This window comes from Oncorhynchus mykiss, chromosome 16, assembly GCF_013265735.2.
Source record: "Oncorhynchus mykiss isolate Arlee chromosome 16, USDA_OmykA_1.1, whole genome shotgun sequence".
Lineage (NCBI taxonomy): Eukaryota > Metazoa > Chordata > Actinopteri > Salmoniformes > Salmonidae > Oncorhynchus > Oncorhynchus mykiss.
In genome coordinates this window covers 24744631-24760593 of record NC_048580.1, presented here as the reverse complement: position 1 = coordinate 24760593, position 15963 = coordinate 24744631, and the positions used below count along the sequence as shown (strand labels likewise).

At 41.1% G+C, this 15963-nt stretch overlaps 1 protein-coding gene across 1 annotated transcript; it reads right to left on the bottom strand.

The window, feature by feature from the left end:
• Positions 1–3350: 3350 nt before the first annotated feature.
• On the bottom strand, positions 3351–10486 carry pus3 (pseudouridylate synthase 3). The gene is made up of 7 exons (XM_021565345.2): positions 10327–10486; positions 7777–8219; positions 7225–7502; positions 6692–6884; positions 6417–6526; positions 5961–6133; positions 3351–5136 (listed from the first exon to the last, which is right to left on the bottom strand). The coding sequence occupies exons 1-7, from the start codon at positions 10364–10366 to the stop codon at positions 4892–4894; spliced, it is 1482 nt and encodes a 493-aa protein (XP_021421020.2). The 5' UTR covers positions 10367–10486; the 3' UTR covers positions 3351–4891.
• Positions 10487–15963: the final 5477 nt, after the last annotated feature.

Sequence of the window (15963 nt, the reverse complement as noted above, 5' to 3'; positions counted from 1 at the left end):
ATGTACTACATAGTAAGGATTTTAATATTTCCTGGAAATATGCCTACCCATGAGAACTTGTGGTAACACTTCATTTTAAGGGGTTCTTATTACACTAACAAGTATTGTAATAATTGTAATTATTCATAGTTACACTGTAATAACACCAAGTTCCCATGGGTAGGCCTATTTCCAGGAAATATTAAAATCCTTACTATGTGGTATATTTTCAATATCAAATTTCAGTCGCTCAGAAAAGGATATATAAAATAAACATTTTAAAATAAACGGATACTGTGGCCTTTCGTCATGCGAGCTTAAATGTGTTGTGGACACTGAATGCACTTGATGTCCTTGTTTTATGTTCAGGCGATATCACACATTCAGATGAAGATGGTATGAAGACCATTCCGAGCTCCAGAGAGGGATCGACTTGCATTGTCATTACATAATTTCCTGTGAACTTTATATGGGGCTGTATTAACAGCCAATGCCGACTTCAGATGTTTGGCCGCTCAGAACAGAAGTGGCATTGGACTAGATACATCAGTGTTGACAAACATCTGAACGACGCACAAAAACAACTTTTGGGATTCTGATGAAATCAAATCACTGCAATTACTGAAAGAAATAACCTGAAGATGACCAAAATACAGCTATCAAGGGATTTATGTTTTACAAGTATATCCTGTTAAAAAGCTTATATTTGTTTTACTGGGGGGAGGGGGGAATCAGACTCTGGCATGATATGACGAAGCACAGTGCAGTATTCTGGGACAGCACTGGTGGTGGGATCAAGTCTAGAGTCAATAAAAATAAGGATTTTGCTCTGGAAGAGCCGCACCAAACTACTATGCCCCTGTAGCAGTTATGGTAAGCGAGGATTACACACAAATTGTAATAGAGCAGTTTTTTTTATGCAATGAGGGACAAAGAAAGGCTGGTGCATGACAGTAAAACGGTACCTGTACAAATGGTGGTAGGTCCATAAGTGTTGTTGAATACAGCTATGAAAATGTTCAATAGCGACAGTATGTTGCCGTATTTGCGGCGCTGCTGAAAAATAGTCACAGGACAAACCACGGCAAAAGATCTGGACTCCTGTATCATACGAGCCAGTGAACGTTACTTAAGTGAACCACGCAATGCAATGGATGAACTGCGCTGCAGTTTATCTGAGCAACTGGGCTCTGTTCTGTTCTGAAAGAAACAAATTATCAAAGACAGTGGTAGTAGTGTCCAATGCACAGATCAAAACCTTTAAGGGATGTTGGACACTTTTCAAAAACATTCTCCTTGTAATACCAATTTGATCTGACCTTTTGGCAGAAGATTTACAGATGTTTTCAGCCTTATACAAGTCAAACCCAAGACAGAATAAGTACAGCAATTAGTGAGGTAACGTCTATTGTTTTTTTATTTCTTGATGAAACAAAACATAGAATTGACTATTGTAATGTCAAATTGTATACTCCGCATAAAGCTGGCCAGAGAGACGTGAGGAAATCAAACTTCGCAATCCCAAAAAAACACAAAGCTGCTAACCTGAGGAAAGCTGTGAAAAAGGAAAATAAAGAACCAAAGTATCTCTGAAGGTCTTTTCAAATTCCTCCAGCTATACATTCTAAATCGTTCAGTCTTAATAAAAAGACCGGGATGAACAATGATCAGAATTTACAGTGTAGTGGACCACCACACCAGATACTAATTGTTCTTGTTGTACCCGTGTAGCAGAAAATGTTACAGTTAAGAGGCCCCATTTTTCCATCCAGTACAATTGAAATCCCAGTTGTTGGCAACAAGAAACAGATGTACAGATTGAGTTCTGTAATATTTCACTCAGGCACAAAATCAACAAGGGGGCTTTTCTGGTCAGAGCTAGATTTGAACACTTAAGATACGGGCAAATGACTTACACATTTCAGTTGGCACGACTAGGGAAGGGATTGGACAGAAGGGGTTTTATATTCCTATGAAGTAGTTAAATGAGCCTCAGACACAAACAAAACTTGATTCAGAATGATATCATTTCTGTAACTCCACAGTATGAATACTTTCCAGTCACACAGTAGATAAAATGTTACCCATTTACATCTTTCTCAATACTGCATCAGAATTCTCTGGCTGCCATAATAGATTACTTAGAGCTAACCAATGGAAACCGTCTCCTCACTTCAAAAAGTCTAATTTCCCAGTTTGAAGCATTGAACTCAGTGACATTTTTACAACCCACGGTTCAAGAACTGCATTACAGTGGTGTAAAGGACATAGTTGAACATTAGTGTTCAGGAAAATCCACCCGCAAATGATATTCTCTAAATTCAGTCTAAACATTTCCAGTCAGTGTGATACCCAGGCAGTGTATGGCCAGACTACAGGGACATTTCTGCAGCAAGAAATACCTTGTTGGTTCGAATCGACAGAGAAGTATGCGCAATATATCTAAGAACTCAAAAGGCTCTCAACGATCAAGCTTTTATGTAACCCATGCCCCACAGACTTTGCTTGTAAAAATGGACATGGCTAGGATCAAATGACCTAGTAGCTTTCCTCTACCTTGCATATTTATCAAACATACATAGAATTTGTCCAGTAGTCACATTTTCAGACTAATACCCATTTGTGAAATTGTATACATGTCACAACCATCTTTGGCACGTAAACTGCACTGAGACATGAGTCATCAGTGGGCTATAGATTTGAATCACTCAACAAATAGCTGCACAAAGACACGTTGTCTAGCTGCAATTGACATTTTAATAATGTAGCACAGACGCTCTTAACCAGAGCGACTTAGAGTAGTGAGTGCATATTTTCCTTTGTACTGGTCCCCCATGGGATTCAAACCCACAACCCCGGCATTGCAAATGCCATGCTCTACAAACTGAGCCACAAGGGACCACACAAGTAGTGTAGAGGTTCTCCACTTTGGTCTGAAAGAAGTCATTCACTTATGCACTGTCAACTGCAAGGAATGTGATTCTTTAACATAAAAGGCATTCAACTCACATGCGCCGAATACAACCGGTTACTACATTTAAAAAAAAAAATTAACATTAAAATAACATTAACAAGGCTATATACAGGGGGAACAGATACCCATATCCCACCCACCACTGCGACCTGTATGCTGTAGTTGGCTGGCCCTCGCTACATATTTGTCGCCAAACCCACTGGCTCCAGGTCATCTATAAGTCTATGCTAGGTAAAGCTCCGCCTTATCTCAGCTCACTGGTCACGATAACAACACCCAGCAGTAGCACACGCTTCAGAAGGTATATCTCACTGGTCATCCACAAAGCCTTTCCTTCCAGTTTTCTGCTGCCAATGACTGGAACGATTTGCAATATTATTATTTTTTTAACGCTGAAGCTGGAGACTTATATTTCCCTCACTAACTTTAAACATCAGCTATCAGGGCAGCTAACCGATCGATACAGCTGTGCATAGCTCATGTGTAAATAGAACATCCAATCTACCTACCTCATCCCCATATTGTTTTTTAAAACTTTTCTGCTCTTTTGTACACCAGTATTTATACTTGCACATCATCATCTGCTCATCTATCACTCGTGTTAATTTGCTAAATTGTAATTACTTCGCTACTACGGCCTATTTATTGCCTTTCCTTCTCACGGCATTTGTACACACTGTATATAGACTTTCTTTTTTACTATTGTGTTATTGACTGTACGCTGTTTATTCCACGTATAACTCTGTTGTTGTGTCGCAATGCTTTGCTTTATCTTGGCCAGGTCGCAGTTGTAAATGAGAACTTGTTCTCAACTAGCCTACCTGGTTAAATAAAGGATAAATCAAAATAAATACAGAGTCAATGTGCTGGGGTACAGGTTAGTCGACTAAGCCAACTCAGAGGAAAATGTCTTCATTCACAGCTAAGAATATTGATACAATAAGCAATGGAAATTGGTTCAGTGATAACATAATTAATGTTTACCTTGAACTTGTAAAATCTCATTTCGAGGATCACTGTGTTGATGTGCCTTGATTCTTTTGCAAGCCAACAATGACAATCTCTGTTCTGAGAGGATAGATGCTCTGCCTTGGGTACCTAGAATAGCACACAATTGGTGGTGTTCTGAGAATGTTACAAGTATGTCAATCTATATAACATCATTTTGAAAAAAATCATCATCAAAATCTGTCAGTTTAAGCTAGAGATATCTGGGTTTTGCAATGGATGCATCTCAATCCACTGCATCCGCCGATGTCGCACTTCCGCATCTGCGTTGAAAGGAGGCAGAGCTATTGCGATCAAGTGTTTAATAGATGAGAAAATTTGCAGAATGTTGGCCAAAATCCATCTCGCGCCATCTTCCTCCAATGCCGGCCACTGGGCTTCCTCTCATCAACATATTTGGTGGTGATTGGAAATGCCAACCGGATGCTTCAGATTTATACATCTGGTTCATTGTTCCATCTGTGGTTAGGTAAGAAACATCCAAGTTAGCTAGTCAACTTTCTTTAGCTTACGAGCTAGTTTAGCTCAGTGCATCGATAATAAGCTCCCAGTATTCACTCGAATTCTACGAAAGGTTCTGCCTGATTGTGACAAATGTTGACTTGAGCTTCCTTGGTGGGAACAGAGATCCTATTAAATTACTATAATTAATTCTAATTCTATGGGTGGGCCACATAACTTGACAAATCTTCAATGATGAAAGGTTATTTTAATCCCCTATCCAAGTTCTCCATTAGACTTTTAAACCCTTTCGGATGAATCTCAAATTGATTTATTCCAGAGAATAACAAAAACCTACAATTGTTTCTCCATTACATAAAAAAATAATCTAAAAGTAAAATAACAGCATTAAGAATTCAGACAATATTATATGATAAGTCCAATTTCTCTAGCAGGTGTCAATCTTATGGTTTCTAATTGGCCCTGGGGTCAGAAGGACGGCGACACGTCGGGGAGGACAGACGAAATGGAGGTATTGTGCGAGTGCTTTGGCCTTTTGCCCTTGTGTACCGTTTCGCCACCATTTTCCCCTTCTTCTCGTTCAAGCCTGCCTCTTTTAACAAAGTGTTCTATCCTGGACTCCAGGCTCTCGCAGCGTGGACGCTCAAGCAAGGGCCGATAGGTCCGCTGTTTGGTACCTTCCATCAGCCAGCAATGGGGAGAGGAGGTCCCACCTGTTGATGGAGAAAATGGGTTGTTCCATTACACATCCCCATACAAAATCCCAATGTAACCTGAGTATAAGACAATTAGCACTTGCTCATACAGGCAACTGCCAAAATAATGGTAAATCTTGAGTAAATGAGAGATACAAAGTACACTGAAAGCGGGTGCTTTCACACAGGTATGGTTCCTGAGTTAATTAACATTCCCTCATGCTTAGGGTCATGTATAAAAATCACAGGTTGGTGGCACCTTAATTGGGGAGAACGGGCTCGTGGTATTACCTGGAGCGGAATCAGTGGAATGGTATCAAATACATCAGAACACATGTGTTCCAGGGGTTTGATGCCATTCCATTTGCTCCGTTCCGGCCATTATGAGGCGCCACTGTGCTGGGCAGGCCATTATTTTCGAAACCATGGCTATGCCCCCATCCACAGGGCATGAATGGTCCCGGAATGGTTTGATGAGCATGAAAACGATGCAAACCATATGCCATGGGAGTCTCGTTCACCAGATCTCAATCCAATTGAAGACTTACGGAGGATTTAGAAGCGGCGCCTGAGACGGCGTTCTCCACCACTGGAATTTCCCGTTGAAGAATGGTTAAGCATCCCTCCAATAGAGTTCCAGACACTTGTAGAATCTATGACAAGATGCATTGAAGCCGTTCTGGCTTGTGGTGGCCCAATTAAAGACACTATGTTGGCGTTTCCTTTATTTTGTCAGTTACCTGTAGCCTTTATACTTCTTGACCACAGTCTCCTATGCAGTGCTAGACAATAGGATAGGGATAAATATAGTTGGATTTGATTTCAATGAAGGATTGACAGACCTGTGCTGTCTAGGCCTTGGATCATGCCGTGAATGACCTGGGTCTTGACTGCTGTCTGTGTCCAGTGGTGCTGCAGCGTGGTCAGGGCATGCTCCACCTCCTCAGCCTCCCTGCGCCAACTCAACCCCTCAAAATGGCAGTCGAACAGCACCAGGGGAAAGTCCACCGCCATGCTGAATGAAAATAGAAAGACCACTCGCTTTTGTACTGGGTTGTGTTCATTAGGGCACACTAAGGCAAAATATTTTACAATGGATAAATGACAAGTTTTGGACATGTTCAGACATTACCTCCCTGTTAAAGTGTTTTCTTTCGTTTGGTAACTAATGAACACGACAAAGCACTATGGTGGACATGTTTTCCAATGACTTGTCTTGTTGTCCAAAATAGATGTTATTTGCTTTTCTAATGAGTGTTTGGAAGAGTCTCTGGATAGCAATGCCTAGACCAACTCACCTGTATTGGGGTTTCCTGGGATTCTTCTTCACATCCAGGAGTTGATCCACTATCTCTGGGGGCTCCAGCTTCTGGCCAATCAGCAGCAGCACTGCCATTATGCACCGCACCTGGTGGAAAGAACAACAGACCAAATAGCATGGAGTTAGTACTGGGTGATATAATAATACATTTAATTTGTAACGCGCTGTTCAAAAACCCAAAGCGCTAAAACATATGCAATAAGCCACAGAAGAAAACATGTATGTCCAATGAGTCAGGGAGCATTCTCTGACCTGGTGATAGAGGAAGGCCAGTCCTTTGATCTCAAATATGTAGAGGTCGTATGGGTCTGCGGTAGTGGGCGCAGGAGGGGAAGTTTGATGGACAGGCTGGACCGTGGCAGACAGGATGGTCCTCTGGAACTGCAGCACTCCGTTGCCCACGTCCATCTTGCAGAGGTTGCGGAAGTCGTGAGTGCCCTCGTAGCTGTAGACCAATGAGTAAGGAGAAGATGCGGGGCTTTCAGTTCAGCTTCTAAAATGACTATTGCTTCAAACTGTGGTGGTGAGAACATACAGGAAGCATTTCGCCTGCTTTTTAATCTAGCAGGGCGGGTTGTCCCAGCCTACCCATACTGCTGCCAACCTGACTAAATAATTTAGCTTCAGTCAGCATCATTTGACATTTTTAGATTCAATAGCAAATATTGTTTAGAAGGCCTAAGCTTTGCAGCCCTAGAAAGAATCTAGGGTAAACAAGACAATATGGCTCATTGTTTATTTGACCCGTCTTCAAATTACATGCAGGATCATTTGGCACCACCCACCGTTTGGCAGCCTCTGCCATCAACGTTACATCCAGAGCCCCGCGTGGGAAGTAGTACCGGTAGGTTCTAGACTGACAGTCGAAGCGCGCACTGAAGCCCTGCGGAGCAGGTGACCAGTCGAGAATCCTGATGTCCTGGGGCAGGACTCTGTTCAGCATCTTCACATAAGGTAGCTCCGCCACGTCCACTTCGTTCTTGACACCAGCATCGACATTGGAAGGGAGAGTCACTCCTAGGCCTCCACAAAACTGAGTGGAGCGCAAGTCTATGGACATGACCTATGTCAAGAAAAAAAGATATATACTGTTAAGACTACATGATGGCAAAAAACAAATGGGAGTTGGGAATTTGTTACAATATACATGTTTATGTCCATGCATGGACAGCTAGCAATCATATAGCCTTGCTAGCTTAATCTAAGGCATAACAAACTTGTCCATATTATTTGAAGTAACATAGTTGGGTTGGGAGAGGTTGCCCGCTATTGTGCTAATGTTTTCAAGAACTATTAGCATGTTATTGTTGGAGGTGTAGTAGGCCAAGTTATCTGACCTGGGAAAAGGCACTGACTCCTTTGTCAGTGCGGCCACAACGGTGATAGTTAGAACTCTGGCGATCCTGGATCAGTCGAGTCTTCAGAAGAGCCTCGAAGAGCCGGGCTTCCACAGTGTTGTCTGTGTTCTCCTGGACAGCAAAGCCCTGATAGGCCCAGCCCAGGTAGGCTAAGCGGAGTGCAACATGGCGCCGAGGATGGGCAGAGAAATCAAACGGTCGGTCCCGACTCCCTCTTTTGCCCTTTTTCCTGCCACCAGCATCAGGCTTGCTGGTATCCTTCTTTCCATCAGAGTTGGTTGACACCGCCATCTCACCCCCAGTTCCTTCCTTGACCTTCTCTCTCAGCTGTGCTTTCAATCTCCCCACCTCTCCTTCCAGGTCTCTCACTCGCTGTAGTAATTCCTCAGACATGTTGCTTTGCAAACGGCAAAATAACTTATCTGGAAAGTAAGTTAGAATGACAAAGAGTTAGACTGTGTTTGAATGTAGCTAGTAACTAAGACATTCCTTTTTTAGAGTATTTCTGATTTAGTTAGTCACCAGACAGTGACAAATCTAACATATGAACTTAACCTACACAATTGTCTGCTGCAGAAGGTCAGCTTGCTAGCTGTGTAAAGATATACAAATTTAATTAGTCTAGTATGTGATTCAGATGTAGTTAGCATGTTAGCTAGCTAGCTACCCCATTCACTGACGGTAAATGCTTTAGCACCTATTGACGATAGTATCTTCTGACCGGAGTTTTATTAAGAGCCCTGACGCTTGCTCTAAACATTAATGCGGATTACTTGCAGTACATGTGGCAGAAGAGTCAGAATTAGTTAGGTAACATAGATAATTAAGATGTCTTAACTGCATAATATGCTTATATAATTGAATGGTTTAAATCATTATTAGAATGTTTCCCTTCGGACTCTGGTGTTGGCAGTTGCACTTCCTCCCTCAGTTGGGGCTCAGTCACCTGGGGCCCAGAGAGGGGAGAAGTCAAGCTTGTCTATCACATGCCCCTGGTGCTATGCAGAATATCAGAAAGAGAAGGACAGGAGGGAACATCGTCTTCATATGTGAATGTGTCTAACTATTTTAAACCACGTGAAGGGATGGTGTGATTAATGGGGAACCAATTACTTGTCTCCACAATGTCTGTGCACCAGTCACTCCCTCCTTTGGCCTTGGGGGAGATGAGGTCTGAGACAAGATGTGTGGGGTAGTGTCTCGAACCATTGTATGTCATCTCGGATGTTGCACCTATCCTGGGATAATGTATGACCTAGAGGCTCACTCCCCTCAGTGAGCTTGTCCAGGCGTGTGGTCAAGAAGGGGTTTTACTTGAGATAGGAGTGTCTGGAGTTCACAATTGGATGTATGCCATAGAATGAGTTGGTGTTTGTGTTATGAAGTAACAGGGATGAGATCAAAGCCTCGTCTTAGGGGCCAAACTCTGAACAATAAGAACAGCCTTCATAGCAAATACTATCTGGCTCCGGGATACTCCTTTCTTATATATCAAGTTTCACCTTGTGACCCATTCCATACATCTATTGTTTTTCATGTAGACTAAAAGGGCGTAACTTTGCTGTAAAATATATTTGTATTCTTTGTACATCAAATTTGCTTGCCACAACACGGGAGTGTTGAGACGACCAGCCTCGTTATTATAGAAGAAATTAATTACTCTATTCAAAACTTAATAAGGAGAGCATAAAGTCATATCCCAATTGGTGATTGACCTCCTCTCTCCTCATTATTGGATTAGAATGTCCACGACATACATTTTTGGAAACATAAGGAACGCATCTTTCATATCAGCAAGAAATGATCAAATAAAATAAATGTAAAAAAGGTTAAATCACTACACAGCTTTATATTGGTTAGGTTTACTGTTCCCACACTGCCATTTCTCCATGTTACATTGCTTGTTTACTGAAGACAGATGGAAGACATAGGCAGCCACATGTGTTAATTAGTTATCTAACTGCTCTGAACACCTGTGTGTAAACATAACTGGGGAGGTAATGTAGTCCGTCAACTGGAGGAACACAAGGCTTGAGTATCTGTTCAAAACTGCTACAATAACTTTTTTTATTTGAAATAATTTCTCGCTGTAATGGGCCATATCAGCATATGTTCAAACCGAGAACCGGTTTCAAAGCGAAGGTTTACTTTTGTAAACGTAAAAACACAGCGTCGGAATGGTAGTTTATGTGGAGCCAAATGCAGGCGAATGTAACGGCTGAAAACCCTAGCTTTTCAGTGGAGGCTGTTGAGGGGAGGACGGCCCATAATAATGGCTGGAATGTCGCAAATGGAATGGCATCAAACACATGGAAACCAATGTATTTGATACCATTCCACCTATTTCCCCCCATCCATTACCTCGAGCCCGGTCTCCCCAATTAAGGTGCCACCAACCTTCTGCGCTACACATGAATAAAACGTGTTTTCGAGTGGTAGCTAGTTAGCTAGCTAGCTTTATTCTGAGAACGAGGCACCAGTGAAAATAGTTTCAGCTTGCATCAGCACAATAATATCAACATATTTTACCTTTACTTTGACGTGTAGCTTTGATGAGTAAGGTTATCATTCCCTATCAAGATACTTTGGTAAAACGTGACAATGCATGCTTCAACTCGTGCCTCTACCTCGGAATTAACGCTTCAGTTCGTTCTGAATCAGACGCAAATTCTAGACGGACTTATTTCCTGTAAGGGTTTCTGGGAGTTGCAGTTCATTGTTGACACTCATTGGTATTTTAGGCAGCTATATCTTATATTTGTATGTTTATGTTGTTGGCTATAAATAAACAAATATAAAGCATGACATCATCAAATAAACTTTATTCCCAACAAAGAATACATTTCAAGCTAAAAAAGTTTCCAATGACAGGGTAAAATATATGTGGACAGAAAGCACGCCAAGCAAACACAATATCAGCATCTTACTAACAGTAGCAGATGTGTGGAATTTGTCATGATAGTATCATTTTTAAGTACAGTTTTTCGTAGCTTCTTCGTTTCAAGTCTTGAAATAGACACATTCCGAGTAAGGCTCCAAAGACCTAGAGGACACAACAAATTAGTCAGTTAGCTGTGAATGTGTTGACACACATGTTCTACATATGCCTCTTGTTTGTGTGAATGTGACACAATAACGCATGTCTTATGCTGTCAAAATAGAACATGATGGACAGATTGACATTTGTTTACCTCCACAACCCCCAGACCAATAGAGGCAGCAGCCACCCTTTCCAGGTTCTTCCCCGGGCATTGTCTGATGGTTTGGACACAACCCTAAGGATCATACAGTCACTATCATCAATCAATATGATGACACTATGATGGCTCTCTCATTCTGTGTGTGTGTGTGTGTGTGTGTGTGTGTTCTGCACATGTGTGTAGTCTGTCTGTTTGTAAAGGGACATGCATTTGTGTGTGTGTGTGTGTGTGTGTGTGTGTGTGTGTGTGTGTGTGTGTGTGTGTGTGTGTGTGTGTGTGTGTGTGTGTGTGTGTGTGTGTGTGTGTGTGTGTGTGTATGTGTATGTATGTATTTGCTGACCTTCAGTTATACAGTGGTTTTACTGATGACGTGGCCACAGAAATCATACTCTACCAGGCAGCATGAGGCTGGGACTGAGCTTCTTGTCCCAGCCCTTACTGCGGAACCAGTCGGTGTAGTTCTCTGCACCACAGCAGTGGTACTGCAACACAGCAACATACAGGGCAACATATGAAGTACACACACACACATGCAAAACAGACACACACACACACACACACACACACACACACACACACACACACACACACACACACACACACACACACACACACACACACACACACACACACACACACACACACACACACACAGGTCCAACCAATGTCAGACTATATTACACTATATTACAGTTTAGTGTAATATACAACTTCCAATGGATGGATTTCCTTTTTCATAATGCATCACAGCAGTTACTGACGGATACAACAGGTGATCATTGTTCTCGTCAATAGTGATAGGCCAATGGTTGAATAAAGCTGTGTCACCTCATCCTGAACATCATCTACGACAGGTCTGTTCTTCACGCTGTACTCTGAGATCACGGAGCGGGCTTTCTTTTTGATTGTCTCATCCACCTGCAGAGGGCAGTATAGGACATAATTAATTACATTTGCAATTATACAGCACATTCACCAAAACAGCTCATCGGTTCCCCACTATTTCGTCCAAGGCGCCGCACAGAGGCTTTAGATGTAACAATTGCAGCAGCAACCACAAACCTTTCCTATTGAAACTATTGTGGGCTTTGAAGTAGGGGGCAGCAGAGCTAGGCAGAGGGGCGTAGCTTTCTGCCCAACAAAATAAATGGGAACTCGAGAAGCACTGCTGTTTATTGTGAAATATTTATCTTCAATACTGAAAAGCATTTGCAAAATGCAACACACAATTGACATATATCACCTTACTTTGAAGGACATTACAGGGAAATCCCTGCTACAATCTCCATAGTCAGGATCATGACAAGGATCTCAGCATTATTAAATGGCAAAGCAAAGAAAATGTGTTATTGCAAATTATTTTTTTATTTATTCATTATTTTACCAGGTAAGTTGACTGAGAACACATTCTCATTTGCAGCAACGACCTAAGGAATAGTTACAGGGGAGAGGGATGAATGAGCCAATTGTAAACTGGGGATTATTGAGGGCCAGATTGGGAATTTAGCCAGGACACCAGGATTAACACCCCTACTCTTACAATAAGTGCCATGGGATCTTTTTTTATTTATTTTTATCATATGTTTATTATTTTCCAGCCATGGGACCTTTAATGACCTCAGAGAGTCAGGACACCCATCCGAAAGACGGCACCCTACACAGGGCAGTGTCCCCAATCACTGCCCTGGGGCATTTGGGATATTTTTTCAGACCAGAGGAAAGAGTGCCTCCTACTGGCCCTCCAACACCACTTCCAGCAGCATCTGGTCTCCCATCCAGGAACTGACCAGGACCAACCTTGCTTAGCTTCAGAAGCAAGCCAGCAGTGGTATGCAGGGTGGTATGCTGCTGAGTATTGCAAGCTCATGGGGCTTTCTTTAATTCTGGTCCTGATGACCACAAGGTGTTGATTCCAACCTGATTCAGCCTGCACTCATGGTATCCAAAATAATTAGCTTTAAAGGTCCAATGCAGCCTTTTAAAACATCTTGATATCAAATTATTTCTGGGTAACAATTAAGTTCCGTACTGTGATTGCTTTCAATTAAAATAGTTTTTAAAACATTTTTTAAAATAGCTTCTTAGCAAAAAGCTATTTCCCAAGCAAGAATTTTGCTAGGACTGTCTGGGAGTGGTTTGAGTGGAGAGGGGAAACTGAACATTTGCTGTTATGGGTAGAGAGGTTTGGAACTTTTTTTCTTATTGGTCAATTAACTAATTTACCTCATGGTGATGTCATCTTGAAAGGCCCCTCTCATCCAAAACAGGCTGAAATTGCAAGTATTTTCTAACAGCTTTTACACTTAAACGGCATTATCATCATTTTCACAATTCCAAAGTATGAATCCAACCTCATAGCGTGGAAATATATATAAAACACAGGAAAATCCCACTACGATGATGCCCTGTGCGATAAGCAACATGGAAGTGCGGGACAGACCACTGCCGGTGAAAGTCGCTAGCTCTGTGTATTTCGTGAGCGACATTGACCCATTGACAATAAGGGCAATGCCAGACACCTAGAAATAAAGCTGTGAGTATTACTGCTTCAAATAGATGTTGTATTAAAACATTTAAAAGTGGTTTGAGACACACGTCTAAGTATAGTTGAGTGTACGCCTATATTAGTATTTTGACCCTCAAAAAAAGAAAGATGTGATGAAAGTCAATACACTTCGTCCAGTTCTGGCAAGACAAGACTTGAAGACATATCATCATATCAAAATATCCTATCAAAGTGTTTGGAACTTTTTTATTTTTAAATAGAGTGTATCATAAAAAAGTATAGGCTACATTTTGTTACAATGAATGAGCATTTACCTTGGCATAATAATATGCCATTTAGCCCTTGCAATGTGCTCTGAAAAATTATATATCCTTCATGCCACGACACATAGGCTTTTATATATATAGTAAATATACAGTAAATGCATTATTTCTCAATACATTTTTTTGGTGAGTTATTAGCTTTATTAAGATGAATGGTAAAGACTAATGGTAGGCTATATATACAAATCAAATGAAAAGGAACTTAATGCAGAATATTCTTATAATTTTGGTGACACAAAAAAAAAGGTTATCAATTCTGATCACGAAATGAAATGTCTTACCCCGTAGGCTAAATTATTATTCCAAATGTAAGGGTATTAGCGGAGAACAAAGGATGGAAATGGTGATGTCTCCACTGAATATATGGAATGATCCTATTCTCATTTTCTGAAATTGTGAGCCAGACCTAAACAAATTACGCATCTAATGAATGGTATTGAACAAGGTTTATGCAAAGGTCTCTGAGAAACTTGTTCTACAGCGATGATAGTTTGACTATCAAGTGTTATAGCCTAGTTAAACATTTTTTTTTATTATAAAAAAATGACTTTTGCCATGACAGGACAATGAACCTATATTAGATTCATTATTATGCTTTTGTAAACACTTTTTGTTGTTGTTGAGGGAAAAAAAATTCAAGATAAAACGGCAGGTGCGAGACGGAGTAATTGGGATTTCTGCAACTTTGTCGAATAAATAAGAAACGTCACTGATGCGTACGTCATAGGTAACCCATGACACTTGTGTGCCCAAAATTAGTGCAAATGAAATGGCTGTGAGAACCTGCGTCCCCTTCGATTGTTTCTATAAGAGGTGCTTTGAAGTGATATTGGAAACCATTCCTTTTACTCTCAACGTGAGAACACAAAATGGGCAATTCTGATCGTTAACTTTAGAAGGTCTATAAGTAACCAATGTGGTCATTTCAGCGTTTATTTCAGCGTTTTCATTTTAAATGGTAAGCTTATTTTAAACGTATTTTTTTAGGCAATAGAATTAGGATCAAAAATACGTTATTTAATAGGACCTCTATGATGTAGGTCTGGTTGTGACGTCATGGTTTTGATATCATTTTATACTCCCATCACTGCACTAAAACTCTCCAATTGTCCTTCCTGCAGGGTCAACGCCCTATGTGAGCTTATCTGAAAAGCATGGACCATCCCATACCTGTCACAATGAGAGAGACCCCAGCAGGCAGGATGAAGGTTAGGCTAGCTAACATACATTTCCCACTATTTAGCCTTTTTATTATATTGGTGAAAAGTAAAAAGTAAGACAAAGATAGGCTATTGATATAATAAGACAAACATATTCTACTGGAGAAAAAAACAAACAGGTTATTGATATAATAATAAATACAATATTTTTCATAAAAAAAACATTTCCTAAATAATTCACCTATCACTTGTATTTCTAGGGCACCGAAAACCCTGTGGGTCAGGGCAGCAGAGACATAGACCCCAACAGGATAACCTCAGACTTGAAGGAAGTCCTAGATTCTCTGTAAGTACGCGTTGTTTTCTTCTTCAGATTTTTGATCAGAACAACATGAATCAGACAAGCATTATATGCTACTAGGCCTACTCCTCCAATGGATCGTACAAAACATTAAGGACACCTGCTCTTTTCATGACAGACTGACCAGGTGAATCCATGTGAAAAGCTATGATTCCTTATCAATATCAATCCACTTCAATCAGTGTAGATGAAGTCGAGGAGACATGTTAAAGGATTTTTAAGCCTTGAGCCATGGATTGTGTATGTGTGCCTTTCAGAGGGTGAATGGGCAAGACAAAAATATTTAAGTGCCTTTGAACGGGGTATGGTAGTAGGTGTCAGGTACACCGGTTTGTGTCAAGAACTGCATCTCTGCAGGGGTTTTCACACTCAACAGTTTCCTGTGTGTATCAAGAATGGTCCACTACCCAAAGGACATCCAGCCAACTTGACACAACTGTGGGAAGCATTGGAGTCAACATGGGCCAGCATCAATGTTCCCTCTAAGCTGCAGCCCTGAAGAAGTATCAGCCTGCATAGAAAAGCAGGAGACTGAATTTCACTCAACTTTCTGGAGATTCTGGGGGGGGGGGGGGGGACAAAATATTAGGAAGGTGTCCTTAATGTTTTGTACACT

Bases quoted from the DNA above. Each gene is read 5' to 3' on its own strand.
- pus3 (XM_021565345.2), bottom strand. From the start codon at position 10,366: ATGATAACCTTACTCATCAAAGCTACACGTCAAAGTAAAG. The intron at 8,220-10,326 runs GTAAAATATGTT...CTTACTTTCCAG, and splicing joins AGCTACACGTCAAAGTAAAG to ATAAGTTATTTTGCCGTTTG. The intron at 6,885-7,224 runs GTGGGTGGTGCC...ATTGGTCTACAG, and splicing joins ATGGCAGAGGCTGCCAAACG to CTACGAGGGCACTCACGACT.